The following is a 27,231-nucleotide window of genomic DNA, read 5'->3' on the forward strand; positions in this document are numbered from 1 at the left end:
TCCTATGCATGTCTTTATATTTTAAAATGTTATTTATAAATAATTTATAGTATCATGTTATCTTAATTTTGACATATAGAGTTGTGTTGAATGTATTCTTCTTGGACTTACATTCTTTGTTTTTTTTTTGTTTTTGTTTTTGTTTTTTAATCCAACATTGTTTCAGATTCAACCATGCCAATAAACTTAAAGCTAGGTTATTCATTTTAACTGCTCTGTGGTATATTGTGTAATTATGTCACACTTCTCTTGTTGATGGGCATGTAGGTTGTGTCCATATTCTCACCACTGCAGAAAATTCTGTATAGAACATCCACATGCCAGTCTTCTCTCTCTCTCTTTCTCTCTCTCTCTCTCTCTCTCTCTCTCTCATAGACCAGCAGGGGGTTTCTGCATCCTAAGCATGCTTTTCAAAATACTGCCAAATAATGCCTCCCAATGATTTGCAACTCATTTATTGAAATGGGTTAAATAAATGAAATTTATTGAAATATGAGAGCTCCTATTTCACTAATATTTGGACTGTCTTTTCTAATCTGGGGAATACAAAACAATATTTTTAAACTGTTTTAAAAATTAACGCTTCAATTACTTAGGTAGGGATGCTTATGTCTATTGGCCAGTTGTTCACTGTTCCATCTTAAAAATTTTTTTAAACAGGTAATACTTTATCCATATGATCCAAACTCTAAAAGGGAATACAGTGAAAATTATCTCCCTGTTCCCTAGTTACCCAGCTCCCCATCCTAAGTAAAACATTTTAAGAGTTCCTTAGGTACTTTTTCAGAGGTAATTCTATGCTTTACACATTTTGTGTATGTTGGATGGGAGGTGGTACTGGGGTTTTGTGCTACATCCCCATCCTTTTTTATATTTTTATTGAGACAGGGTCTTGCTAAGTGACTGAGGCTGGCCTCCAACTTACAGCCCTCCTACTTCAGCTTCCTGAGTTGTTTAGGTTCAAGGTGTCAGGACCATTCCTAGCTCTTCTATGCATTCTTAATTGCCATTGTCTTTTCTTGTGGATTTGTAGGGGTATGTGTGTGTATGTACACATATAGAGATATGCATACGTATATGTATATATAACATATGTATTTGGGTTTTGGGGGAGGTATTGGGGATTGAATTCATCCCCAGCTCTTTTTTATGTTTTATTTTGAGACAGAATCTTCCTAAATTGCTAAGGCTCCCCTTGAACTTGCAATTCTCCTGCCTTAACCTCCTGAGTCTCTAGGATTACAGGTGTACGTACACATCTATGCGTGCCTTATATATCTGTTTGTTAAATAATATTTTGTGGACTATATATATTATATATGTATACATAGACATAGTCTTAACCTTATTAAATAATGTCATTTTCATGGGGACATTTTAGTTCTAATGTCGTACTTTGTGTCTTGTTCTTTTTTAGTCTGGACACGTGTGAGGCCTGAAGTTTGATCCCTAGTACCACAAAAGCAGAAAAGGAAAAAAAATCCTTTCCTATTCTGATATTATAAATATATCTCTTAGTATATTTTCTCATAAAATCAAGTTTTGCCTCCCACACTCACCCTCTTGATTCGCCTAGAATGTGTGCTCTTAAGTGACAGTGGCTTCTCTACCCTAGCTGCACGGGAATGCCTCTGGAGGACTTTTAATGAATGTACTGATGCCTGAGCCTGCTCCAGATCAGACCAGCAAGAGGGAAGTTCCTTGGGCTGAGGCCCAGGCATGGTCATGAAGTACTCAGGGGGCTTTTCTGTGTAGCCATGATTGAGAACTACCCAATCTTCTTGGGTAGAACTGATTATATTTTTTCCAGAGGAGTAGCCAGTTTTTCCAGCTGTGGTTATTGAATGGTCTATATTTTTCCTATACTCTTTTTGCTTTTAATATTCTTTCTTTCTCTAATTCTTTCTTTATAGTTTCATTGAGATTTATTTCACATATCTTTTTTTTGTGTGTGTGTGTGTTGGAGATTGAACCCAGGACTTTGTGCATGCAAGGCAAGCACTCTACAAACTGAGTTATATCCCCAGCCCTATTTCACACTTCTTAAAATTCACCCAAGTACAGTGTATATAGTTGATTTTTTTTTTTTTTTTTTTTTTTAGGATATTCACAGAGTATACAACCATCACTACTATCTGATTTGGCAACTTATTTGTATTTTATTGTACTGGGGAGTGAACTCAGGGGTACTCTATCAGCTAAGGCTGCCCTTAAACTTGCCATCCTCCTGCCTCAGCCTCCTGAGTAGCTGGGATTATAGGCGTGCATCACTGGGTACTGCACTATTGTACATTTCCACTGATGATATACAAGGGTCAAGGGTTCTGTTTCTTCAAATCCTCCCTGACACTTGTTATCCATTATTTTGATTTTAGCCATCATAGAGGGTATGAAGTGGTATTGATTGTGATTTTTTAAAAAATATTTTTTTAGTTGTCAATGGACTTTATTTTGTTTATTTATGTGCAGTGCTGAGAATTGAACCCAGAGCCTCACTCATGCTAGGCAAGCACTCTACCACTGAGCCACAACCCCAGCCCTGATTGTGATTTTGATTTGTATTTCCCTAATGACTGATTATGTGGCGTATCTCTTCATATGCCTATTGGCCATTTCTGTATCTTCTTTGGAGAAATGTTGAATTAAATTTTTTTGCCCATTTTAAATTGGCCTGTTTGACTTTTTTATAGTTAAGTTGTAAAGGTTCTTTATGTATTCTGGATATAAGTTCATTGTCAAGTATTTTTTTTTTCTCTTATTCTGTAGTTAATCTTTTCACTTTTTTTTTTTTAATGGCTGTCCTGGGGATTGAATCTAGGGCTTTGTGCATGCTGGGTAAGTGCTCTACCACTGAGCTATACCCTCAGCACAAAGTTTTTAAATTTTGGTAAAGTCTAATTTATCTAAGCTTTTGGTGTTTTACCTAAGAAACCCTTGCTCACCCAAGGTCACAAACACTTCAAATACTTACTCCTATCTTTTCTTCTGAGAGTTTTATAGCTTAAGCTTCTTTCATTTAGGCCTGTGATCCGTTTTGACATTTTTTGTGACATTTTGTGAGATGGGTGTCCACATTCATTTTTTTTTTTTTTTTTTTTGCATGTGGATATCCAGTTATCCCAGCACCTTTTGTTGAAAAGACAATTCTTTCCTTATTGAATTGTCTTGGCCCCTTGTTGAAAATCAGTTGACTGTAAATGTGTGAGGTTTTATTTCTGTACTTTCTTTTTTTAATATTTATTTTTTAGTTTTAGGTAGACATAATATCTTTATTTTACATTTATGTGGTTCTGAGGATCGAACCCAGTGCCTCATGCATGCTAGGTGAGTGCTCCACCACAACCCCAGTCCCTTATTTCTGTACTTTTAATGCTGTTCCATTGATCTCTATATATGTTCTTATGTTAGTACAGCACAGTGTTGATAACAGGAGCTTTGTAGTGGATTTTGAAGTTGGAAAGTGTGTATTTTTTAAAAGTCTTTTTCAGATCTTTGAGCCTCTCTCTTACATCTTCTGATACCCTTGTGATGGTTTGCTTCCTCACATGGTTTATACTTTTTATATTGAGCTCCGCTTCATTGGTCACAGGGGGAGGAAGGCTAAAAAGCAAGATATTTTGGAATTCTGCACTTAGTGATGCTGAGATCTAGGTTCATCATGAGTGTGAGTAGAGGTTTGAAGTGGGGTAGAGGACGAGAGGCTTGGAAGGCTTTTCCCCAGAGCTTTGCATGTCCTGCTGCTTCTTACCATGCAGGTCTTGGCTCAAAAGTGGCTTCTTCAGAGACTTGCCCGACTACTTACCTAAAATGAAGTTCCCATGCCCCTGTCACACTATTTTCCCAGCTCCATCTTCTTCATAGCAATTAGCACTACCCAGAAATATGTTAGGGGTGCGGGGTGTAGCTCAGTGTACTGACAGCAGGGACTCTGGAGGCTGAGGCAAGAGCATTGCAAGTTCAAAGCCAGCCTCAGCAATTTAGATAGACCCTGCCTCAAAATAAAAAAATAAAAAGGGTTAGGGACTTAGCCCAGTGGTAAAGCACTCCTGGGTTCAATTCTCAGTACCCAAACAGGAATAGATTAATTTGTCTGTCATTTATGGCTCTCTTCCCCACTGGAATGTAAGCTCTATGAGAACAAGGAATTGTCTCATTCATACATGTCCCCAGCACCTGGTGTATGGTTTATGCTGTTAATATATATAGGTGAGTTCAAGCAGTCTACCTTTCAGACAGGAAGAGATCTCCGCTCTGATCCTGTGGTCTATTTCCACTGAGTGACCAGGCAGCAGGAAGGAGGTGAGCTTCCATTCCCAAACCTCTACTATGCCTCCACTGGAGGTGCCTTTCTCTCCCAATACAGGCACCCACAAAACATTGTCTCTCCTGTGTGCTTTGATCTTATTCTGGTAAGCATTCACACAGCTGCCAGAATTGGTAAAAGGGGCTAGGAAAGTAACACAGTGGTAGAGCACTTGGAGTGTATGAAGCCCTAGCTTCTGTCCCCAGCACTAGGGGAAAAAAAAAAATGGGAGTAGGAATTTGAGTGTGGAAAGACCTGGGAAGAAAGGGCACCGAACCCTGGAGAAAGTGACTGAACACCCAGAAAGCAGTGTAGGATACTGGCCACTGGGCTCACTAAACCAAGGTGCAGATTAGCACCCGGTGGTGAGAGTCGGGGTGGAGGAGAACAGCCACTCTTCCTCAGCTGTGCTCTCACTAGTGGTTTCTGGAGGCTTCTTACAGGTTACTTACAGGTGAGTTATGAATTCCCCGTGACTCCATTTGGCCTTATTCTGAGGTTGCCCCGTGGTGTATGGTCCTAGCAAAAAGCACTAACTTGTGAAAGGGCAGAGTCTCCAAGGGCATTCCCTGGAGGGGTGTTGAGGGATGGTGCCTTTCTTTTCATCTTTGGCTCCACCTCTTGGGCCTGCAGGGGATGCTTTTGCTAATGGGTTTCAGCAAACTCTGGCCTCCCACATCTATCTGGGCAGCCCTGAGTGGTGAGCATCCTGAGATTATGTTGAGGATGTGTTAGCACCATGCTCTGTGCACCCTGATAAATGTCAGCTGAGATAATTTCAGGAGCCACTACACCTCAGTTTTCCAGATCTGTAAAATGGGGACAATAACTGAGGTCCTTCTGTCCCTCCCTTCCACTCTTGCTGACCTGAGGACCTAAGGGTTAATAGCCTCAGGCTCTGAGGGCCTGGGTGGGGGAGGCGCAGCATAAATGGTGTATTGTTGTGCTGGTGAATGATCCGGCTTTGTTTGAGAGTCTTCAGTATTTGACTTCCTGCACTTAGTGTCCCATGTGCTTAATTGCTGGAGATGCTTGTGGGTCTTCTGCTGAGTGTTGCTCACCTCTTGGGGCTGTGGCCCTAGCGTCCTCACCCCGCTGGGACCTTTGAGTTGTGGTGGGCAGCTGCATTTCCTGTGCTGGGCCCCCCAGCAGTCAGGAATGAGAGAAATGCAGAAAGTATGACCCACACGCGGAACTGGATCTGAATAGGACATTTATTGGAAGAGGTTTCGCTGGAGGTGGCGGGCACTTTAATTGGCGGGGCGCTTAATTCCCCCCTGAGGCTGTTGGTGGCAGTTTGCTGCTGCTCGCCCTGAGCCTGTTAACCGCTGGGCTGCCGGTCCCCCGGGAGAATGCCGCTCCCCAACCCCTGGCCGCCCTCTGGGTGCTGGTGCTTGGATGGGAGCCCTTTTGAGGAAAGCGGTAGGTACAGCTGGGGCCAGGCCTGGGGTGCAAGTGGGGTGTCTCTGGATTTCTGTCACCTCTGGGCCTCCAAGCCTTGTCTGACAGCCTCCAGGAAACCTGGCTGGCTACAGGTTTGGGGGAAAAGACAGCCTGTTCCCGTGGGGGTTCAGAAACTGAGGGCTGTTCCCGGGCAAGGTGCAGGGGAGCAGGAGTGGCTCCTTTTGTGTCCTGCTCTGGTTGCTTCTGGTGGGTTTGTCCTTGTGCCTGGGACATTGTCCTGTGTTTCTTTTGGAGGCTACTGCAAATGCTTTGTTAGGGCACTTCAGAGGGTCTTCTCATCTTGAATATTCAGAGTTGGGTGGTCAGTGAAAGAAGGTCCTGTGGGACCCAGCTCACGCGATTGCACACACATACCCTGGGAAAAGCAGAGTTAATCTCACACTTCTTCCTGAAGCTTCCTTTTCCCAGAATCCACAGGGGTTGGTTGTTTTGTATCACAGCAAGTGGTGGCTGGTAGCACAGGTGAAAGGAAGTTCTCCCCACCCTGATGGTTGCTGGGTCAGCACCCACCATTTCTGTAGCTCTGGGCAGCAGGTGTTGGGAGGTTAGGGGGCAGATTGTTGCCCTGACTTGGCTATTTGTTTTGTCTCCAAATCAAGGCCTCACTTTTCCAGAAGTAGATTCTGCTGCCTGGGCTGGGCTTCACCATGTACCCCAGAAACGGACTGGTGACAGCTGCCCCACCCTCTGAATTCTGGTCTTTGTAGGCTTTCAGTGGGGGCAGGGTGGGGGGTGGGGATTCCTCCCCCCTCCTCCTTGGAACTGGTTGGATGAGTTCCTTAGGCCTCCCTGGTGGAGGCCCCTTAGCCCCATGGGGGATGGGGGCCTCCTGGACTTGCAGAACAGCCATCTCACCCTGTACCTCCCTTTGAGAATTTACATTGTGTATGAATCCTGCCTGGGAAGATCCACTCCTGTAACTTCATCAGGCCCCAGGTGAAAGCCCAGGGCAAAGGCAGTTGGAGTTGGTAGTAATGAGAGCTTTTTGCTCCCCATGGTACCTGGGAGGTGGGGAAGGCCAGGAGGGTTTAAACCACTGCAGCAGTTTACACAAAGAGGCCACACTTGTGCACATTTCTTTTCCGGTCTGGAGGCTCCTGCTTGGAATTGGGAAGGAAGGCACCCTGGCAGTCTCACCCCCAGTTCTGACCAGTGTGGAGAAGGAAAGTTCAAATGGCGAAGAAGAAACCCTCAGGGGGTAAGATGTGGAGGAGCCCTCCCTGAGCCCTGGAGAGAGTTGCTGGCCTAGGATCCCTGAGGGATCAATTCCCCTGTGGTTAAGACCTGGTAGTCAGTTTTCTAGAGTAGCTAGTCTTTTTCTGCCTTGGGGAGCTTCTAATTTATGCATAGCTCATGTTGTCACCTTTATTTTGGGCACAGTTCTTTCTTCTGGAATAGAAATAGGTCTCATTCCTCTTTTGAGCCAGCATTGCCTGGGGCCATCTCTCCTAGAAACACTGAACAGTTAGCACCTCTTGGGGCCTTGCATCTTCTTGAAGGCTGCTGGACTCTATGGACACCTGTAGTCACAGCCCTACATATCTCATTTTGTTCCTTTTTAGGGCACATTCTTATATACCTTGTCTCATGGAGATCCATTTCTGCCTGTCCCAGCAGTGGTTCTTCCAGACCTTCCTTGGATGTGTCCAGTTCCACAAGGCCGAGTGGGTTCTCTTCACACTGTCCTTGGCCTGCTTTCCAGTCTGATTTCTTGCTGCCAGATGTTCAGGTTCTGGGTGGTCCAGGTGCTTTTGGGATCCATCTTGCCCATATGCTGTTCCCTTGGCATCAGAGATCTCCTCCTCACCTGTTAAAGGTGTGCTCATCATTCATGACTCACTAAAATGCCACCTCTTCCTGGAAAGCGCTCTGGTCCCCTGGGTGCACTAGCACTTCGTATTATGTTAGCGTGGTTTCTTTATTCATACTCCGTACCCGCACTCAAGGCATTATTTTGTGGATAATCTGTTTATAAGACTGTTTTCCTTGCTAGAGTTCAAGTTTCTCAAGGATGGGGACAATGTGTCATTCATTTCAGTGTCCTCAGGGCCTAGCATCATGCTCAGAGGTTTTGAATGAATTCCCAAACTACAGGCAGATTGGATCTCCTTTGCCTTCCAAGACAGTACTTCTTGGGGGTTTTGTTTTGTTTTGTTTTTACAGTGCTGGGACTTGACCCAGAGCTTTGTACTTGCTAGGCAAGCATTCTACCACTGAGCTACATCCTGGGAAAAGCAGAGTTAATCTGCTTCTTTTTGTCATTAAGATACTTGTCTTGTTTCTCCTAAGACAAATGTGTGTGATTCATTGCTGTATCTCCCACAAGGCTGCCACAAGGTCTTTGTGCAAAGTAGGTGCTTGGTAAATACTTGTCAAGTGAATGAGTTTTGAAGCTCACAACTCAGGAAGGGCAACTAGCATTATCCCTGAAGAGTAGACATTGAGGCACTTAATGCTCACCTCCCTGCTCCTTACCATCATCCTGAGCATTAGGAACAGAGCAAGGGCTCATTTGGAGAGGAGCTGGCTATATTCCCTGGGCTCTTCCATACTCATTTTTCTGCTTTCCCCGCTATTTGATATTCCCTGTGACTTAGAAAATGGATGATCATCAGAGCCCTTCCCAGTTCCTTGTTAGCTTTCCCAGATGTCCATCCTGAAGCTGGATTTAAAATCCAAGGACCACGGTCAAGGTTGTTTTTTGTTGGTCACTTCTTTGTGCCTTTGCTCCCACAATGCCTTAGCTCTGTTCTCTCTAGCTCCTACTAGTACATGCTGTTTCTCCCTGCAGAATGCTACAGAATGCGCCCTTCCTGCCATAGCAGTGGATCTCTTCATTTATCTTTCATTTTCTGATTTGACTTTCTGTTGGGAAAGGATATTACGTTATTTTTTCCAGCTAAATTGCTCTGTATTTGCACTTATTTGGTCTGAATTGATGGTGGGTCGTAGAAGATGGATAAATGCTGTGTTGGTGGAGCAGGATTAAGTCATGCTGGTTCACCAAGTTGATCTTGTATGTTCAGTATTAATATGAGACATGGGTAAAATAAACTTGGGTACAAGTCAGAAAAATCTCTTTTCTTTGTGCTTATGGAACAAATAAGAGATTTATCCACCATTGTCCTCAACACCACCACCACTGTTCTTGGTCGACTTACTGAGTGGCTTACTGAGTGTCGAGTGCACAGATACTTCCTTGTATCATCTCTTGGAAAGAATCCAGTGAGATTGGCACTATTACTATTACTATTACTATTCCCATTTTGCTGATGAAATACTTGAAGCCTAGTGAGGTCAAGTGACTTGCCCAAGGACACATAGAGCCAGGAAAGTAGAGGACGTGGAATTCAAATCAGGTTTGTCTGACTCCAGAGCTTGTGTGTGAATTTAGTGCGTTAACCCTTGTGGACTGGAGCTGCACACTTGTACTTTCTCTTCTGTGCTGAACTCAGCAGGATTTACTGGGGCCCCTCTGTTCCCACTGAAGTTCTCCAGTGCCCCTGATGCAGTAATGAATGCTGTCACTCTGAAGGTGTGGCTCCCCTGTTCTTCTTTTCAAAGCTCCTCTCCCAGCCTAGAGGCCTCAAAACAAGCATTCCCATCCAAAATGGGGATGGTGCCTATAAAATGGGTAATTTGCAGGGCGAGGGCCCTTAATTTTGCTGCCAGGTAGCAAAGATCCTTTGAGACACCCTCCCGTTCCCTGGTGCTGGGGGTGGAACTCAAGAGCCTCATACATGCTCAATAATCACTCTACCATTGAGCTCCACACTCAGCCCTCTAGAATCATTTTGACCTAGAGATATGAGGGGTGGGCCCTCTGGAACTTTGGATCTGCCTGTGGTTTCCAAGAGTAATTTCTAGCACCATCTTTTAGAGCTTTCTTTGGTTGCTGCATCTTCTGGGGACCTTGTATCATTTCCCTGCATGGAGGTAAGTTATGTTGGAAGCCTTGGTGACCTGTCTTGGCTGTGAGCAGCAGCAGTTTATAAACTACAGTAATTGCCCTTCTTTCACTTTTGTATGTGTTTATGTGAAACTTCCTGGTAGACAGCTTTTCTTGGGATATTCATATGTAGAATCATCATAATTGTTTGTCCAGGCTTGGTTACTTTCCCCTTCCTCCTGGTCTTTTGTGACTAAGCACTCTGTATGTGGCATGACAAGGCAGCAGTGCCCCTGTTCTTGCCCCGTATCTGGGGCCAACTAGGATGGGACTGCTGGGTGAATGAGTAGTCACCCATCCTGGGTGCTTCTTGGCTCACTGGAAACTTGCTGGCAGTGACTCATGTGGATACTCATTAGTCTAGAAGGAACTGGCTTTGGTCATGACCTTGACCGCTATTTACCTTTATCCACTGTAGGAGTGGTGAAGTGTTCTAGGTGTGGTCCTGCAGTCCTCCCAGCAGGCATCTATCGGGCACCTAGTGGTGTCTTGCTGTCTGGTAGTGAAGATCCAGACTGTTGGGGTTCACTAATTCAAAAGAAATGCTTGCACATATGAACTCCATGGACCAGTGCTTTAAATGATATCCAGGTTATTAGAATTCAAAGACGTGTGTGTATTAGTTTCCTACTGCTGTTATAACAAATGCCACAAACTTAGTGGCTTAGCTAAGTCCACAGAGCTGCATTCTTCCTAAGGGTTCCAGGGTGGAATTTGTTTCTTTGCTCTTTTCAGCTTCCTTTGCTTATGGCCACTTCTCCATCTTCAAAGGCAGCAGTAGCATCTTCCACCTCTTTCTCTCTGCTCCTCTGTTTGACGTCATAAAAACATCTGTCTTACTCTGACTCCTGTGGGGTTCTTTTTATGATTACAGTGGGCTCACCCAGATAATCCAGGATGATCTTCCCACCTTAAGATCTTTAATTTGGGCTGGGGTTGTGGCTCAGCGGTAGAGCACTTGCCTAGCACATGGGAGGCCCTTAGCATCACATAAAAATAAATAAAGTATTGTGTCCAACTACAACTAAAAAATATATTTAAAAAAAAAAAAAGATCCTTAATTTTTTTTTTTTTTTTTTTGGTACCAGGGATTGAACTCGGGTACTTGACTGACCACTGAGCCACATCCCCAGCCCTATTTTGTATTTTATTTATGGACAGGGTCTCACTGAATTGCTTAGTGCCTTGCTTTTGCTGAGGCTGGTTTTGAACTCATGATCCTCCTGCCTCAGCCCCCACCCCCACCCCAGCCACTGGGATTACAGGCGTGCGCCACTGCCCCTGGCCAAGATCCTTAATTTGATCACATTTGCAAAGTCCCTTTTGCCACACAAGGTGACATAGATTCTGAGGATATCTGTGGACATGGTTTTCCATGGCAGGGGCATTGTTCACCCTACTGTAGTATAGTATGTTGGAAATGACTGAGGATGCCTTTCTAAAGGAAGTGATTTGGTTACATTTATAGATGGAGAGGGTCTGCTGTTGCATTCTGAGAAATGCTGCATTTACAAGCAAATGTTGAGGTTGTGGGAGGTGAGAACATTGGGGTGTGGGTGAACCCCAGGGTTCTCCTTCCTTTCCAAGGCCAGGCTGAGGGAGTTTTCTGGACTTCAGGCTGTAGGCCCAGACTTCCTCCTGGAATTCAGGTGGGAGGGCTCCATTGGCAGAGCAACCACAATTCTTTTCCTTCCTGGCAGCTGTGGTCCTGCTCAGGGTCTCAGACAGCGTGGACCCCTGCTGCTCTTAGGTGCTGGGAAAACAAATTCCTGAGGGAAAATGAATTTGAGCCAGCTGGGCTGGGTTTGAATGGTCCAGCAACCCTGATCACACAGTTGCCACAGCCTCTACAGAGCATGTTGCATACAATAAACACAAAGTCACTCCCCAGGGAGTTTTCTCAGGTGGCCAAGCCCTCTTGGGGTTGTCCCCTCCCCTGGAGAGGCTCTAGGACATGGGTCAGGAGCAGTAGGAACTGATGGGCAGGAGCTGGGCTGTGGGAGTAGGGTGGCCGGAGGTGTGCAGAGCTGGGAGAGCACAGCCTCGTGGTTTTAGGGTCTCAGTTGAGATCTCTGTGGAAGTTACACTGCTCCCCACCCTGGTGTCAGAGCAGTTGTGGTTGCTCTCTGTGGCTTCCTTTCGGCACCCTTTCTGAGGAGATTCTGAAGATGGACTTGGGGGATTGTTCTGGGGAAGGTCAAAAGCCCTTTGGCCACTCTAGTTCTGAGACCTTTAGGACATCTAGATGTTTACAGCCAAGAGGTGACGGCGGCAGTCTGCACCTTCTGGCTGAGGAAGGTGGACTTTGGAGCAGCTACTATTGGGGGAACCTCCTTACTCCTTTCCTGCCCACCACACCACACAGGTGTGGTGCTGTGGCATTTCCGTTCTTGGGTGTGGGGTGAAGGAAGGGCAGTAGGTGAAAGGATGACGTCAGCTTCTCTTAACCAGAATGTTTTCTGGGGAGTCTCCAGCCTACCTGCCCACCACTGCCTTCTCAGCTCGTTGGCTGCCTGGGAGCAAAGTCTGAGGGAATGAGGTGATTCCTGGGGATTCCCCAGAACCAGAGGCATAGAATTCTTGAGGGCTGCAGGTGGGTACCCCTGTGGGATATTCCTTTCTAAAGGGAATGTGGTGGGGAAGTAAGATCTCACTGCTCATTTACAAGAGGCCTGAGGACAAAACACAGAAGCCATTGCACTTTCCTGGGGGTATCTTTTTCCCCCCTGTTGGGTCAGATTGAGGGAATGGTGCTGAGGCATGGTTGGGAGGGGAAGGATGTGAGACTTGGCCCCAGTCCACCCTGCTGGGATTCCAAGGGACCTGCTGTAACCTGCCTGCCTCCATACCTGGGGAGATGTAGGGCCTATTCTCAGGAGGTGAGGCTGTATAACTTGGGCAGGTGTGGGGGTAGAGGAAGAATGTAATTTTCCTTATATTTAAATTAAAGCTTTTTTGTTGGGGGGGGGGGCGGTTTACTAGGGATTGAACCAGGGGCGCTGTACCACTGAGTTACAACCCCCAGCCCTTCAGTTTTTTTTTTTTCTTCTTTAAATTTTGAGACAGTGTGCTACTAAATCGCCTAGGCAGATGATCCTTCTGCTTTAGCCTCCTGAGTTGCTGGGATTACAGGTGTGTGTCACCATGCCCAGCTGAATCCCAGTCTCAAAATATTTTTTAAAAAGGGCTGGGTGGGCTGGGGTTGTGGCTCAGTGATAGAGCACTTGCCTAGCACATGTGAGGTACTGGTTTGATCCTTAGCACCACATTTAAATAAATAAATAAACAAACAAATAAGTAAGTAAAAGTATTCAAAAAAAAAGGGCTGAGTGTATGACTCAGTGGTAGACTGCTTATCTGGCATGTCAGGCCCTAGCTTCAATCCCCAGTTCTGCCACAAAAAAAAAAAAAAAGAAGGAAAGAGAAAGAAATCATTCTTCCTTCCTCTCATGCTCCTGCATCCTTAAAAAAGGTACATACCTGTGTTTCTTGGGCTCATCATAAAGAAAGTTCTTTGGGGACCTCGACAGGGATTCACAACTTAGGATATGAGAAGGAGATTTTCCAGAAGGTTAATTCATGGATTGATACTGACTGGATTGACTCTGTTGGAAGAGGTCTCTGCAGGAGATGCTTAGGGAACTTGGAGACCAGGTATGGTAGCATGGGGTGGGCGTGGGCTTGGGCTTGAGGGTCTGGCTGCTGTCTGCCTCATCCCCTCATTCCCCAGCAGACAGTGTTGCCGCAGTCTGGCTGGGCACAATCAGGAGCCACTTGTCAAAAGAAACTAACTTTATTTTTAGAACCACACACGCCAAACAAAACAGCCTCTCAGGAAAAATCCTCAGAGCCTCAACTGCCACCACCGGCTTTCCACAAGCCTCTCTCTCCCACACAAGCCTCTCTCTACCTCCCACAATCCTCCTGCTCTTGAGGCCGATTGGCTGGGTCACGTGGGCGGAGCCAAAAAAAGTCCCCCAATGAGCAGCTCCGTGGTCTGAAAGGGCAGGGAAACAGTCCAATGAGCATCACCGCAGAGGAGCCAATCAGCTAGATGTTGCTGGGGCCGAGGAGCCAATCAGCTAGATGTTGCTGGGGCCGCTGTGAGCCAATCATCAGCCGGCAGCTGGAAGTTTGCTGGCAGCTGGAAGTTTGCTGGGGCCCCTTTGGCTGTGGCTCTCAACATCTCTGGTGGCCCGTATGGGGCCACAACTTCCAGAATGAGTTGGAGGAACCAATTTCTCATCCTAGGTTGGAGAGAGGATCTTACCTTATGGGTGATGCTTACCAGATCACATAGGAAGGAAAGGCTGCCCCTGTCCTGGGAGCATGTGGGTGGTACTTGTCTCTGCTCCGATGGATTGGGGTGTGTCTACTGTGTCACAGTGGCCTCTCCACAGCCCACACACGGACCTGCCTTGCTGTACTTGCTGCCCATTTCTCCTCGGTCCTCCCTTTCTTGGCCTCTAGGTTCTTTCCCAGTGAATTCTGCCAAGGAGAGAGAGCCTTGTGATCATGGGTGGGTCTCCCAGTCACTGCAGGGTTTCTGTTGTCATCTGAGAAATTTTTAATCTGATCCTAGGGACCTTTCCCTTCTCCTTTCTGCTTCCGCATGGCCTGTGATCCTTTGACCTGGAATTTGTATTATTACTGTGTTGCTCTAATGGGAGAGTAAATGCTAGAGGCCACGTGGTAGGCAGGTCCAGAAATAGCCTTCTCAGTCCTTTGGAGTGTTATAGACTCTAGTCTTTCATGTCTCCCATGTCCTCCATAGCTTATTCTGAAGCAAAGCCATGCATCCAGGGGCTGTCACTAATCCTTTGCTTGTCGCCCTGACTGGTGTGAAATCCATCAGGGAGGCAGGGTCTGGTAGAGCATAAGTTCTGGGGCCTGCTTTCCAAGTCCAGATCTACCACTTACTACTTCTGTGGCTTCAGCTCTGAATCTATGGGGACCCTGAGAGTGCCTGCTGCATAGCCTTATTTGAGGGGTGACTTCCTGCATATGGCACAGAGAACCTGCCAGTAGGTGGCTTCTCTGGTTTGTTTTAGCCCTAGGAGAATTTAGGTGTGAATTCCACTTTTTCAAAACTTCTCAAAGTAGAAAATAATTAGTTTCTGGGTTCCTAGTGTACTTATGTTGCCATCCTCACACAGTGGGATCACCAAAGAGTAACCCTCAGAAGGTACCCTATAGCGACAGAGCTCCCTGGTATGTGCAGTTTGGAGTGGGTCTGTAATTAATCCTTTGCTTTAAGGCTGTGATCTGCCTGGCTGCAAAATCCATTTGGGATTTGGGCTTTTTCCTTTTAGCCTCCCCACAGGAGGTAACTGACCCCAGGGATCTGGGAAAGGTCTTAGGCCATAAATCCCTTGTTCCAGATGGGGGGCGGTGCCTGACTATACAGCTGCTTTGAAGGACATCAGAGTGCCCCAGAGCTGGGGGTCCAGAGTGGAGGTGAGGCTTGGGTCATTCTCTTCCTGCTGCCTTTGCTGTTGCCCTGCTGCTGGTTCTCCAGAGAAGCAGAGCTGATTAACTGCAAAGCCTCTTTGGAGAGGGAGGAGGAAGCAGTAGCACTGTCTTCCCTGGGGCTCTCCTCTGAGATGCACCCACACAGTCCTGTTATGTAATCCTCCCTGCGTGGCACAGCAGAGAGGAACACCAGGCTGGTCCCAGTGCTGCCGCTGTGTCCTCATCTGCCACTTGAGGGGATTTTGTAGAGCACCTCAAAGGTGACCTTCTCCCATCCCCAGCTGAGATCCAGCATGACAAAGTCCTGTGTTCCAGAAGGTCCTGGCTGGCTGAGCTGAATTAAGTGATGGAAGGTAAGTAGGTCTGGCCCGCCTGACTTTTAGTTTAGTAAAAGCATCAATTTGTACGCCATTGTTATTCATTTGCCAAATCTGCCCTTGTGATTGCTGTACTTAAGTAATTTACAGTCCAGAGCAGAGGGTCTCAGAAGAGGAAACCTGGGAGGCTGTAAGAGTACATAGCAGGGGTCCCCCAGGTTTTGGGGGGTGGTATGGGAAGGTTCCTGGAGGAAGTGGCTTCTAATCTGAGATTGAAGGTTGGGGGATGGTATGGCATGGAGTAGGTGGGGAGGAAATAATGCCCAGGCAGAGAGCACAATATTTGCAAAAGCCAAGGTCCAGAGTACTGGCTTGCAAGTAGGGGCAGAGGCACAGAAAACCAGGGGGCCAGTGCCAAGGATACTGGAGTGATGACACTTCTTAGATTCTCTCCTTGTAACCCAAACCTGTGCCTCTGGCTATGTTTGTGGGTCAGTAGCTTCAGAGTCCCAGGCTAGAGTTTGAAGAATTGGGTTAGCAGAGGCGAGAGGGATGCACACAAGCTTTTTTTTTTTTTTTTTTTTTGACCCTTTGGAAATAGCCATCAAATGAACATTCTGGAAAGTGGTATTAGTGAGCTCTGGACCTGTGAGGTGGGTCTTGTCTTTCCCAAAGGCCCCAACCTGAAGTAGGCTCTAGCCACTTCTCCCTGCCCACTCTGGGTGGGCCTGCCTGTGAGCTGCACCGTCTGCTGGGGAATAAAGTCCACCTGAGGCTGTGTTTGCCTCACCTGGGTGCAGTTTCCTGCCTGCTGTGCTGCCAGGAGCTTATAGAGATTCAGCAGTGGCTCAACTCTGAGGAATTTCCTGGCTTGGCTGAGTCAGGGTCCTACCTGTACCAAGTGCCAGGGTGGGGCAGGGGGTGAAGTTGGTTCAGCCATGCCACCATCTCTTCTGTCTTCCCCATCAGTAGCCAGAAAGTTTCAGGTGCATGATGAAGCCACTGGTGCCTGAGATTTTGCAGTTCTGGGAGAATATTGCCTGCTGGTCCGAGTGCTGTCTTAACTTTGTAAGAGCTAGATCCCTCCTCCCTGTGCATTCACCCCAGCGCAGGCCCTGCCAGACAGGCACTAGGGATGTGCGTTTGACAACTACCATTGTCCTCACCATACGGATGGCTTATGGAGCATTTGCTCTGTGCCACGCACCATGCTGAGAGCTGTACAGACAGTGGGTCACTTCATCTTGGAGGACACAGCCCCTGGGGTAGGCTGTATCCATCCTCACTTACAGGTGAGGAGCAGATTGAGACTCTGAGAGAATAAGCACTTTGCCCAAGTGGCAGGGCTGGACTTTTGAGTTCCCCAGAAGGTACCCTGGACCACTATGCTGGAACGGTGTCCTCTCTGCTTTCCTGGGGCCTCAAATTTCTAGGCCTTTTATTGTTCCCTGGAGTAAGCCACCTGTTCTGCTCTGGGAAGGATGGAGATGGAGTGGTTGGAATTGGGAAGAAATGTCACTTGGGCATCCTTGCCAGTGCTCATGTACTCTGAGAGAATGGTCCTCATTGGCCTTCAGTTTTGTCTTGTTTCTTAAATTGTGGTAAAATACACTTAATGTAAAACTTACCATCTTGACTACTTTTAAGTGTACAATTTGGAGACATTAAGTACTTTCATGCTTCTGTGCAGCTGTCACCACTGCACATCCGGGAAACTGTCATCATCTTATGAAACTGAACTCTGTACTCACCATTAATAACTTCCCATTCCACCCTTCCCCTCTCCCTGGCAACCTTCCTTCCGCTTTCTGATTCTGTGGAGACTCGGAGGTTGATCCTTCTGCTGTCTCTTTTTTGCTCCAGAATCTCCCCGAAGTGCACCCTGCAGGCAGCAATGCCAGGATGCCCGTCTCCACCGCCCTTCACCAAGATGGCAGCCAGGAGCGGCCAGCAAGCCTGACGTCCACCACCTCTTCATCTGGCTCCTCCCGTGACAGCCACAGTGCCATGGAGGAGCCCATTGGCTCTGAGGCCTCAGCCCAGAATGGGGCAGGCTCCCCACGTGGCCGGCATGCCCCCAACAGCAACAACAACTCCAGCAGCTGGCTGAACATGAAGGGACCCCTCTCCCCATTCAATAGCCGGGCGGCAGCAGGGCCTGCACACCACAAGCTCAGCTACCTGGGCCGAGTGGTGAGGGAGATTGTGGAAACAGAGCGCATGTATGTGCAGGACCTGCGCAGCATCGTGGAGGTGAGTGCTGATACTGGGAGGGGTCCATTAATTTCCTCACAGGGCTGGGGACACTGGCCTCCAGTGGCTCAGCTCTCATAGGAACCTGTTTATACCCAAGGAAGGAAAGGTCTCCCTTGCACATTTGTCTCAGGACATTCTTCTCAGGGAGTGGTGGGGAGGTCTCAGAGCCATACCCTGTGACTTCTTGGGTTTCCTTATGACACTGAGCCATATCAGTAGTTTGGGCAGAAGAACTTTTGCATGTGTCCATGGAGGAGGCACCATTGATAGGGAGGGAGAGACTCCAGCCCCACTTGGAAGACAATGGTGCCTCATAGGGACTGAACCCTCGTAGTCACATCTAGATCCCTACTCTGCTGTCCTCTGCCCGTGATGTCTTAGTCTCTGTGTAACTCCCTGAGCCTCAGGTTCCTCACCTGCAAAGCAAGGCCATGCCTAACTGGCCGGGCTTGTAAAGTGTTTGAGACTGCACAGCACGCAGGAAATGGTGATGTGGTGTTGACGGTCCTTCTGCCCTGCTAGGGAGAGAGGTGTATCAGGTTGATAAGGCTCTGTAACAAATCACCACAAATCCCGTGGCTTAAAACAACAGAAATTAATTCTTTGTCAGTTCAAAAGTCCAAAATCAAGGTGTTAGCCAGGTTGGTTCTCGGGAGCCTCCAGGTGAATGTGTTCCATTCTCTCCTCTAGCTTCTGGAGGTTGCTGGCACTCTCTGGGTCCCTTAGTCTGTAGCTGTATCATTCTACTCTCTTCCCATCACCTTCTTTGTGTCTGGGTCCTTTCCTCTTATAAGGATACCAGTTATTGGATTTAGAGTTCATTCTAAAAATTATATCATCTTCAGAGCCTTAACCAGTGACATCTGCAAAGACCCTATTTCCAAATAACATTGTATTCTGAGGTGCCAAGTGGGCATGAAGTTTTGGGTGGACACTGTCTAACCCAGTACAGTGAGTGCTGTCTGTGAAATTGTGTCATAGCTATAAAATGCAGTACAGAATTGAGGGGTGGGCAGGGCAGGGTGGGTAGGGAGAACAGGGTGAGCCAGGAGGGGCTGGGTTCTGATCCCCTCTCTCCATGCAGGACTACCTCTTGAAGATCATCGACACACCTGGACTGCTGACACCAGAACAAGTCAGTGCCCTCTTTGGGAACATAGAAAGCATCTATGCCCTGAACAGGTGTGTGAATGGGCCTGATGCTCACCACTTTCTGCTGATGAGGCCCATCTTGGGACCCCGGGAGGAGCCTAGATGTCCCTTGACATGGGCTGTGACAAATGGGCCTGGGATCTAATCTGTGAGGATAGGGGGAAGGGGAGTTTCATCTCTGCACAAGGGCACGTTTAGGAGACAGGATACCAGCTGGGAAAATGTGCTCTGGGGAGAAGAGAGAGATCATTTGAGGGCATGTGCTTGCTTGGTCCAGCCTGGGCCAGCACCTTCTCAGGGGACAGCTAGAACCTTCCACGCTGGTGCTCTTCCTTTGGCCTCTTCTTCGTTCCCCACTTGCACTTCTTATAATTACTTCTCCTTCCCACTGGTCCCAAGGGAAGTCTGGACTCCCCAAGGATGATTTGACCTGTTAGTGGAATGCACAAGCCAGGCAGGATCGGTGGGAGAGGCCAAACAAGGCCTGGCCAGGGGCTGCCTCAGGGCCAAGAGGCTTGTGAGGGCCTGTGTCTGCTGCCATGGGACCATGGAGCATCAGGGAGGGGCACTGGACAGGAGGTGCAGAGCCTGGGGAACAGTGTTGATAGGAGGACCCTTCCCCCAAGTCCCTTAAGATGGGCAGAGGGACCTTTGCAGCCAGAGAAGTCAGAGAGGGTGGGGTGCAGGCCAAACTTCAGCAGATGGTGGGCTAGGGAAGAGCAGGAGGCAGGGGAGCATTGTTTCTGGGGTTCCTACAGTGCTCCCATCTAAGATCAAGGGTGCTAGAACTTACCATGTCTCCCTGCTTCTTGCATCCTTTACATAGGGGAGTCTTCTTTACTAGTCTCCTCTTTCCTTCCCCCTTTAATCTCTGCTTTTGTGTGTTTGACTCCTTCTGCCCACAGAGGATCTGTGTCCCTTTCCTAAGGTGGGTAGTAGTGTCCCCTCTTCCTTTCCTGCTTGCTGAGCATGTGGGCTCCCTGTATTTGTGGTGTGCTGGATACTTTCTGGGGCAGGGCTCACCAGAGGGTGGAAGCCCTAGCTCTTAGCATGACAGCAGAGCAGGCTGTGAGTCTGGGTCTCAGGAGGTGGGGCAGAGGGCATATTGCTGCAGGGGAGGCTGCAGAGTTTGGCCTCTGATCTGCTCTTCCCTCACCCAGCCAGCTACTCAGAGACCTGGACAGCTGCAATAGTGACCCTGTGGCTGTGGCCAGCTGCTTTGTGGAAAGGGTAAGAAGGGCTGGGTTCTTGTTCCACCTTGCAAGGAGCTTAAAGGGAAAGGAAAGCCCAATACATGAAGATACCTGAGCCCTGGGGATCCCTCTCCAGGGGAAGGGCCGGGTGCCCTGTGCCCAGGGTCTGCCTGGTGGATGGGATGCCCTAGAGAAATGAATACAAAGGTGTTTCTGCAGGCACTCAGGGGAAGGGGAGACAGAGGGCACTTAGGGGCCAGGGGTCCCACACGGTTTATAGTCAAATGAGAAACTTCCTGAAATTACTATTTCTTGATCTCTCCTAGAGCCAAGAGTTTGATATCTACACCCAGTATTGCAACAATTACCCCAAGTGAGTAATTGGGGTGGGATGGGATGCCGAGCCATGTGGTGAATCTGGAGTCCCTTCCTCCTCACCAGGCCTTCCCCCCAGCAGTGACACTCCTTCTTCCTACTCCCAGCTCTGTGGCTGCCCTGACAGAATGTATGCGGGACAAGCAGCAGGCCAAGTTCTTTCGGGACCGGCAGGAGCTGCTACAGCACTCGCTGCCCTTGGGCTCCTACCTCCTGAAGCCAGTCCAGCGCATCCTCAAGTACCACCTGCTGCTCCAGGTAGCCCAGGTGTCCTTCCCTGGACATGGAGTCTCAGGGAGGGGCCGGGCCTTTGAGTCCACATTGTCCAAACCCCTTTCTCCTGTGCAGGAAATTGCCAAACATTTTGATGAAGAAGAGGATGGCTTTGAGGTGGTGGAAGATGCCATTGACACCATGACCTGTGTGGCCTGGTACATCAATGACATGAAGAGGAGGCACGAGCATGCCGTTCGTCTCCAGGTGCTCTGGGTCTGGGAGGTGGGTGGAGATGCCTGGGTGGGTGGGCCAGGCTGGGGACAGGGAATGTCACTGCCCTGCTGAGATGAGCTGAGGGGTGATGTCTGAAGAGCCTTCTGGGGCCTGTGAAGCCTGACCCTGGTGGTTGGGGGTCTTTCTGCTGTAGGAAATTCAGTCACTGCTCATCAACTGGAAGGGGCCAGACCTGACCATCTACGGGGAGCTTGTCCTGGAGGGCACGTTCCGTGTGCACCGTGTGCGCAACGAGAGGACTTTCTTCCTCTTTGACAAAACACTGTTCATCACCAAGAAACGGGGCGACCATTTTGTCTACAAGGGTCACATCCCGGTAACTAGGCCACCCCAGCTCCTCTGCTGTCTTCTCCCTTCCCAAAGGGTCCTGTCTCTTCTGCTTCTTGTCTGCTTCACCAGGCTCCAGCACCAGCCTAGTGAGACTGTCTCAATGGCTGGTCCCCCCTTCCTCCCTCTGACTCCCTCTTCCCTTGGTCCCCAGTGCTCCTCCCTGATGCTGATTGAGAGCACCAAAGATTCCCTGTGCTTCACTGTCACCCACTACAAGCACAGCAAGCAACAGTACAGCATCCAGGTGAGGGGTGGCCAGGGTGCTGGGGTGGGGACCAAGACTGGCGAGCACCTGTGCATGTGATTCCTGGCTCCTTGGCTCACCCCGCTGCCCCAAGACCCAGTGTCTCCATCTGTAAAGGGGTCATTGCAGACACCCTGGGGTCGTGGTGAGGAGTCAAGGCAACCTCACCGAGAGCCCAGCACAGTCCTTCCTCCCACCTTTCCCTCAGGCAGAAGTGCTGTCTGTGCCCAGCAGCTTCAGCCTATACTAATAACCCCGGGGTCCCTTTCCCTTGGGTCCTCTCAGGCCAAGACAGTGGAGGAGAAACGGAGCTGGACTCATCACATCAAGAGGCTCATCCTGGAGAACCACCATGCCACCATTCCCCAGAAGGTCAGTTCCCAGAGTGCTTCTGGTGGGGCATGGAGAGAGTGTGTCCCTCGGGGCCAGGTCCAGAGGATCTGCTGGGGCCCCACCCTCTGGATACTGGCTCCAGTGGACAGTGGATATTGGTATAGCAGGTACGCAGGCCTTGTTGTGGCTCTGTGGGGTGTCCTAGTGGGTGAGAGAGGTACAGCACACAGCAAGGTAGTAACTAGGTGGGTTTTCTTCCTTTCTAGGCCAAGGAAGCCATCTTGGAAATGGATTCCTATTGTGAGTGATCCTTGTTTGCCTTTTTTGTTCCTAATTATACACTGTTAGGTCAGGCTGCATCCTGGGCAGGCTTTGCCTAATTTTATTCCAGGAGCAGGGAGGGCGAGGGGCTCCTCTGTCAAGTGTTGAAGGTCATCTACACAATTAGGGAATCCGTCCTGCTGAGGAGCAGGATTCTCAGCCTGAAGACCCCAGATGGAAGAAGATGGAGGGTACTCTGGAGGCATCTGGGCCCTGGATCTGGGGTTGGGTAGCAGAGGTGTGGCTGGGTAAGGGCTGGGTCTAGGTCAAGGTCGATGGAATCCAAAACCTGATTGTCTTTCTTCTGGTTGCAGATCCCAATCGGTACCGCTGTAGTCCAGAGCGGCTGAAGAAGGCTTGGTCCTCTCAGGATGAGGTGTCCACCCATGTGCGCCAGGGGCGCCGGCAATCTGGTAAGGGAAGGTTGTATGGGCAGGAGACCTTTTTGTAGGACCCTGGACCAGGCAGGGAGTCATCTGTGGCAATATGTTTTCATCTCTCCAAAAACTAGGACAAGGGCAGCAGGCCATCCATGGAGTATTTTTTTCCCTGTGCTCTTACTGCCCTCCTCAGGGTACCTCTGGGCTCTTCTTGCCCACCAGCTTGGGCAGCCCCCTTTAAGGACCTAGGAATACTTGTTCATTCAGGCCTCAGCCCCTTCTTAGCTCCCTTGCATCCAAACCTCCCTCCTTTCCACTCAGAACACTAAGCCAGTGGGAGGAACACTAGGACATCATTGTGTGATCCCCAGCCTAGTTCTGGAATGGCAAAGCAGAAGCAGGACACGAGGAAAATGAATTAGACCAAGTGGCACCAAATCCAGACGGGAAATATTTACTTTGGGTCTCAGGAAATGGTTCCATTTTCCTCCCCTGGGCCTTCTTCCATTGCTGGACTTGCCAACGTGTTCTTGGATTTATTATAATGAATCGTCTATTTAGAAAGAGAAAACCTTGCTTTTATTCTTAGCTCTGCAGTGATGCTGATGCACATGTGTGTTTTCTGGTCTGTTTTTACTCTGCCCTTCGGTCTAAAGGCTGGGGACAGATTTGGGTTGGGGATGGGGATTGAGAACCATCTCATAGTTGCCCTGAGAGAAAGATTGTGGAGTGACTAAGCGCAGTGTCTTGGTTTGGATCCACAATGGCATTGTTTTTTGTTTGTTTGTTTGTTTGTTTTAAAAATATTTTAGTTGTAGATGAACTTTTATTCATCTAGCTCACACTTGCTAGGCAATTGCTCTACCACTGAGCTATAACTCCAGCTCTGCATTGGGTTGAGTGACTGACCCATGGGTTGCCCTGGACACCCATGTGGATTGACGAGTGGGCTTTGGCCTTCTAGTAGGGAAGCCAGGTGGTCCTGTTTTTGTATTGTTTGGTATTACTTCAGGTAGATCTTGAACCCTGGGCAAACTTGAAATGGTTACGAAAATTTTATGGTTAAAAGCTCCAAATTGGGGGTGTTGCTTTATTGGTCTTAGGCTTATTTTGTTCCCTTTCCTCTGATGTTCCCGCTTAACTTGCCATAGCTTAACATTAGAAGCTCTTGGAACATGGAAGCTTTTAAGTGATAATAGTAGCTATGGTAACCGTAGTACTGTCTGTCATAATGTCAGCATCAAAACTCTCCCTCCGATGCACAACTCTGTAATATACTTAAAACCGTCAACTCGTACACTTTAAATTCATTGTGTGGTATAAAAATTACATCTCAACCAAGCTATCACCAAGGCAGTCAGGAAATGAGCCATTGTATACAGCCGAAATTTCCACGTGGCTGAGATTTTTTTTTTTTTTTTTAAGTTGTAGTTGGACACAATACCTTTATTTTATTTATCTTTATATGGTGCTGAGGATTGAACCCAGGGTCTCGCCGTGCTAGGCAGGTGCTCTACCTCTGAGCCACATCCCCAGCCCCTCACGTGGCTGAGATTTTAACCTATAAATAAATAAATACTACAAGAGTTGGGTTTTAACAATTTGTTCACTTGTTTATGAGTTTTATTTTTAACTTTAAGAAAACAGACATCTTCCTGAAACGTTTGATACTCTTGAGACTCTAGGGCAGGGGGTGCTGGCCGTGCTTGAACTGTTCATTTTCTGGAGCTGGTGCAGCGTCACTGGTGGGGAAGAAGCTGCCAGATGCTCCAGAAGCCCTGGGGTAGGGGCTGTGGGTTGCCATAGAGACAGCCTGCATTTGAGATGTGTTCATCGTGATAGTTCTTCCATAGCACTTTGAAAAGGGTTTTTAAGGAAAAGTCTCCTTAGTCCGAGAATGTCTGTCTCTAGTATCCCTTTTCCCTCCTTCTCTGGGTTAGAAATCAATGGAAAGAACTTATGGAAACTGTGGATAAAAACAGACTAGGGAGCTACTGAGAGGGGGTCTCAGGCTACCTGCAAAGACCTAGTGCCTGGGCTTAGCCAACTACTCTGCCTTCCCCAGGAGTTTTTTCTACTCTCTCCTTCCAGAGAACTGAATTGGGCACACAAGTGCACTATAGGATAAGTAAGGTCTATGGTTACATCTTAAGTTGTCTTAAAAAAAAATTCTTTTTTTTGATGGTTTTGGGAATCAAACCCAAGGGCTCACACATGCTAGGCAAGTGCTTTGCCACCGAGCTACACCTTCAGCCCCTGTTAAGTATTCTTGATTACAACTTTTAAAATGAAAGAATAAAGTATATTCTATTTCTCACTTCAAAAGCAATGAGGTGCTTACTTATATTGATGCAGTTAGAGCGCGTACTTATGTGTGTATCTCAGGAGTAAAGAAGTTCTTCAGTCTGCCCATCTGACAAGGGTCAGCTGAGAGAACTTGGCTCCAAGTTTATAGAAAACCGTGACCGGCCCTAAGCCTCCTATTTAACTCCAGCTGGGCAACTATGGGGATAGGCTAGGGGTTCCATAGAGGGATCTCTTGAGATAAGGTCTTCCTATCCCTCAGGTCTGCCCCCAGAAAGGCTGGGGTAGGAGGTCATGGCACCACCAGTCTAATGGATATGTTTTGTGTCCTGTCCCCAGAGCCTGGTCACCCCTTATCCAGCTGGGCGACACTCCCCAACAGGCAATGAGGCTGTGCGATGCTAGGCTTTCGGGGCCGTAGGAAGTCGGGTGTGACCTCTGTTTTCCAGCTAGGGTGCTATGGGGTTGTAGCCAGTGTGCTGACGAGGTCTTTGCAAGAGAGGAAAAGGGCGACATGGCTGGGTAGTCTGAAGAGGCTGCATGGAGCCCATCCCGTCTCTATGGCTCTAGAACTAAAGGCCATGGGTGTTCTATTGTAAGGACTGGGGTAACATGCTGCACTGTGGGGCTCTGTAGCGGGATGGGAATGGCCCAGGCCCTGCCTCCCTGTTGGCAAGGTGTGAGGAGGCTTGGTGACAGTGTGGAGGGAGCCTCCCTGGGGCCGTAGGGTTGCTGGAGGTGAGCCAAAGGGACTTTGAGCTGGTGATGGGCCTGCGGTGCTGTGAGCGTGGGATGCAGGCCAGGTGTCACTATTTCTTGGCCTGTGCTGACTCTGCCCATTTGTGTTCCTCAGAGCCGACCAGACACCTGCTCAGGCAACTAAACGAGAAAGGTGAGTATGTGAGGGGGTGGATGGGATTTGCAGGGAGCGTTGGGTGGGGTGCGAGGGTGAAGCAGGTGGGGGGTTGTGGAGAACAGGTTGAGGGAACTCATCTATGTTCCTCATGTCACCTGAAGAGGGGATTGAGCTCTCCCTCAACTTGCATGCCTTATACCCTTTCCTCCATAACAACAGGAGCCAAGCAGCAGGCACAGACCTGTGCTCCTGATCATCTGTTAGCCATTCCTTTGAAAGCCCAGGGTAAAGGGTCTTTGGAGCCCGAGACCTCAGTGAAGCTTCCCTGGGGGCTCTGGCCTCTCTCAAGAGGCCCTTTCTCTTGCTTATTGGTCTTTTCTCCTCCCCATGTGCTGGGGACCTGGTGGTGGTGTCAGCAGCCAGAGGAGCAGGAATGAAGGTAAGGCCAGTGGGTGCAGAGGCCGGGGAAGAGGGGCTGGCAGGACTGAGGGTGGGGGGGATAGCCCAGGTCGGCCCACCCTGCTACTTACTGTCTTCATTCATTCACCATATACCTATCAACACCTATTGGGTGCCAGGCTCTGGCACAGGGTCACAGGGATGAATAAGATGGTCCTTGCCCCAGGGGACCCTTTGTACCCTCTCCTGGAGTGGCATCCTTCCCACCTAGAGCCTTTCTCATTTCCCTCTCATTCCCCTCTCTGAAGCAGTCAGGCTTCTTCAGGGCCTGTGTTCCCAACTTGATCCAAGCCTCCCCACCATGAGATGCCCCCCTCCTCACTGGAATCCCGTGGAGGCCGAGGCTGGGCATGGATGGTTGTCTGTGTGAAGCCCCCACTCCCTGCCCCCATTTGCCTGTGGGAGGGGAGGAGGTTGCCCACAAGGCTGGTCACGAGGGCTCTTGTGCTCTGAACAGCATGCAGGCAGTGCTGGTGCCCTCCTGGACTTTGGGCAGCCCCTCCATACACGGGGCCTGCAGCCACAGGCTGAAGGGGCTGCCCAAGAGGAGCAGGAGGAAGAGGAGGAGGAGGAGGTGGTGGAGGAGGAGGAGGAGGAGGAGGAGCAGGCCTTTCCGGTCTCTCTGGAGGACCTGGAAGGGCATGAAGGCAGCGAGAAGGGGGCCAGGCCGGAGCCCCCAGGCTCGGAGGAGGAGGAGGAGGAGGAGGAGGAGAGTCTGGCAGTGGCAGAGCAGGTAGCTGACTTTGCCAGCTCCCTGCTGGCCGCCCTCCACTGCTGGCACTATCGAGCCAACGCTTTACTTTTCTCCCGGGGTGCTATGGTGAGGTGTCTCTTTGATCTCCCCTCCTCCTTGCATGTTCCCTAGCTCATGCATGCCCATCTGAGAGTCCCCTCCTGTCCCCTCCCCACCCTGCCCTGTTTCTTCACTCCTATCAGCACTTCTTAACCTCCTCACTCATTGTCATGCCCCGGTGAGTCCCTGGCATGCGCTGTTCCAGGACTGGGCACTAACC

The 27,231-nt window shown here is 48.8% G+C and overlaps 1 protein-coding gene across 15 annotated transcripts in view; it reads left to right on the top strand.

The window, feature by feature from the left end:
* Positions 1–27,231, top strand: part of Plekhg3 (pleckstrin homology and RhoGEF domain containing G3) — a 41,421-nt gene that overhangs the window by 7,715 nt on the left and 6,475 nt on the right. For 3 of the 15 annotated variants that reach the window (XM_015490129.2, XM_048798503.1, XM_048798501.1), the window contains exons 2-16: positions 15,470–15,541; positions 17,369–17,758; positions 18,846–18,943; positions 20,074–20,143; positions 20,433–20,479; positions 20,589–20,739; positions 20,830–20,961; positions 21,125–21,307; positions 21,473–21,565; positions 21,851–21,937; positions 22,165–22,198; positions 22,534–22,632; positions 25,757–25,795; positions 26,176–26,198; positions 26,676–27,038. In XM_015490129.2, coding sequence (XP_015345615.1) covers positions 17,408–17,758; positions 18,846–18,943; positions 20,074–20,143; positions 20,433–20,479; positions 20,589–20,739; positions 20,830–20,961; positions 21,125–21,307; positions 21,473–21,565; positions 21,851–21,937; positions 22,165–22,198; positions 22,534–22,632; positions 25,757–25,795; positions 26,176–26,198; positions 26,676–27,038 — 1,770 coding nt within the window. In that variant the 5' untranslated portion in view covers positions 15,470–15,541; positions 17,369–17,407. Of the gene's footprint in view, positions 1–5,574; positions 5,726–15,469; positions 15,542–17,368; positions 17,759–18,845; positions 18,944–20,073; positions 20,144–20,432; positions 20,480–20,588; positions 20,740–20,829; positions 20,962–21,124; positions 21,308–21,472; positions 21,566–21,850; positions 21,938–22,164; positions 22,199–22,533; positions 22,633–25,756; positions 25,796–26,175; positions 26,199–26,675; positions 27,039–27,231 lie in introns of those variants that run through there. The other 12 variants (XM_048798505.1, XM_015490138.2, XM_048798504.1 and 9 more) reach the window with 10 other exon arrangements.

The sequence above is a fragment of the Marmota marmota genome, unplaced genomic scaffold, assembly GCF_001458135.2.
Source record: "Marmota marmota marmota unplaced genomic scaffold, marMar, whole genome shotgun sequence".
NCBI classification, from domain to species: Eukaryota; Metazoa; Chordata; class Mammalia; order Rodentia; family Sciuridae; genus Marmota; species Marmota marmota.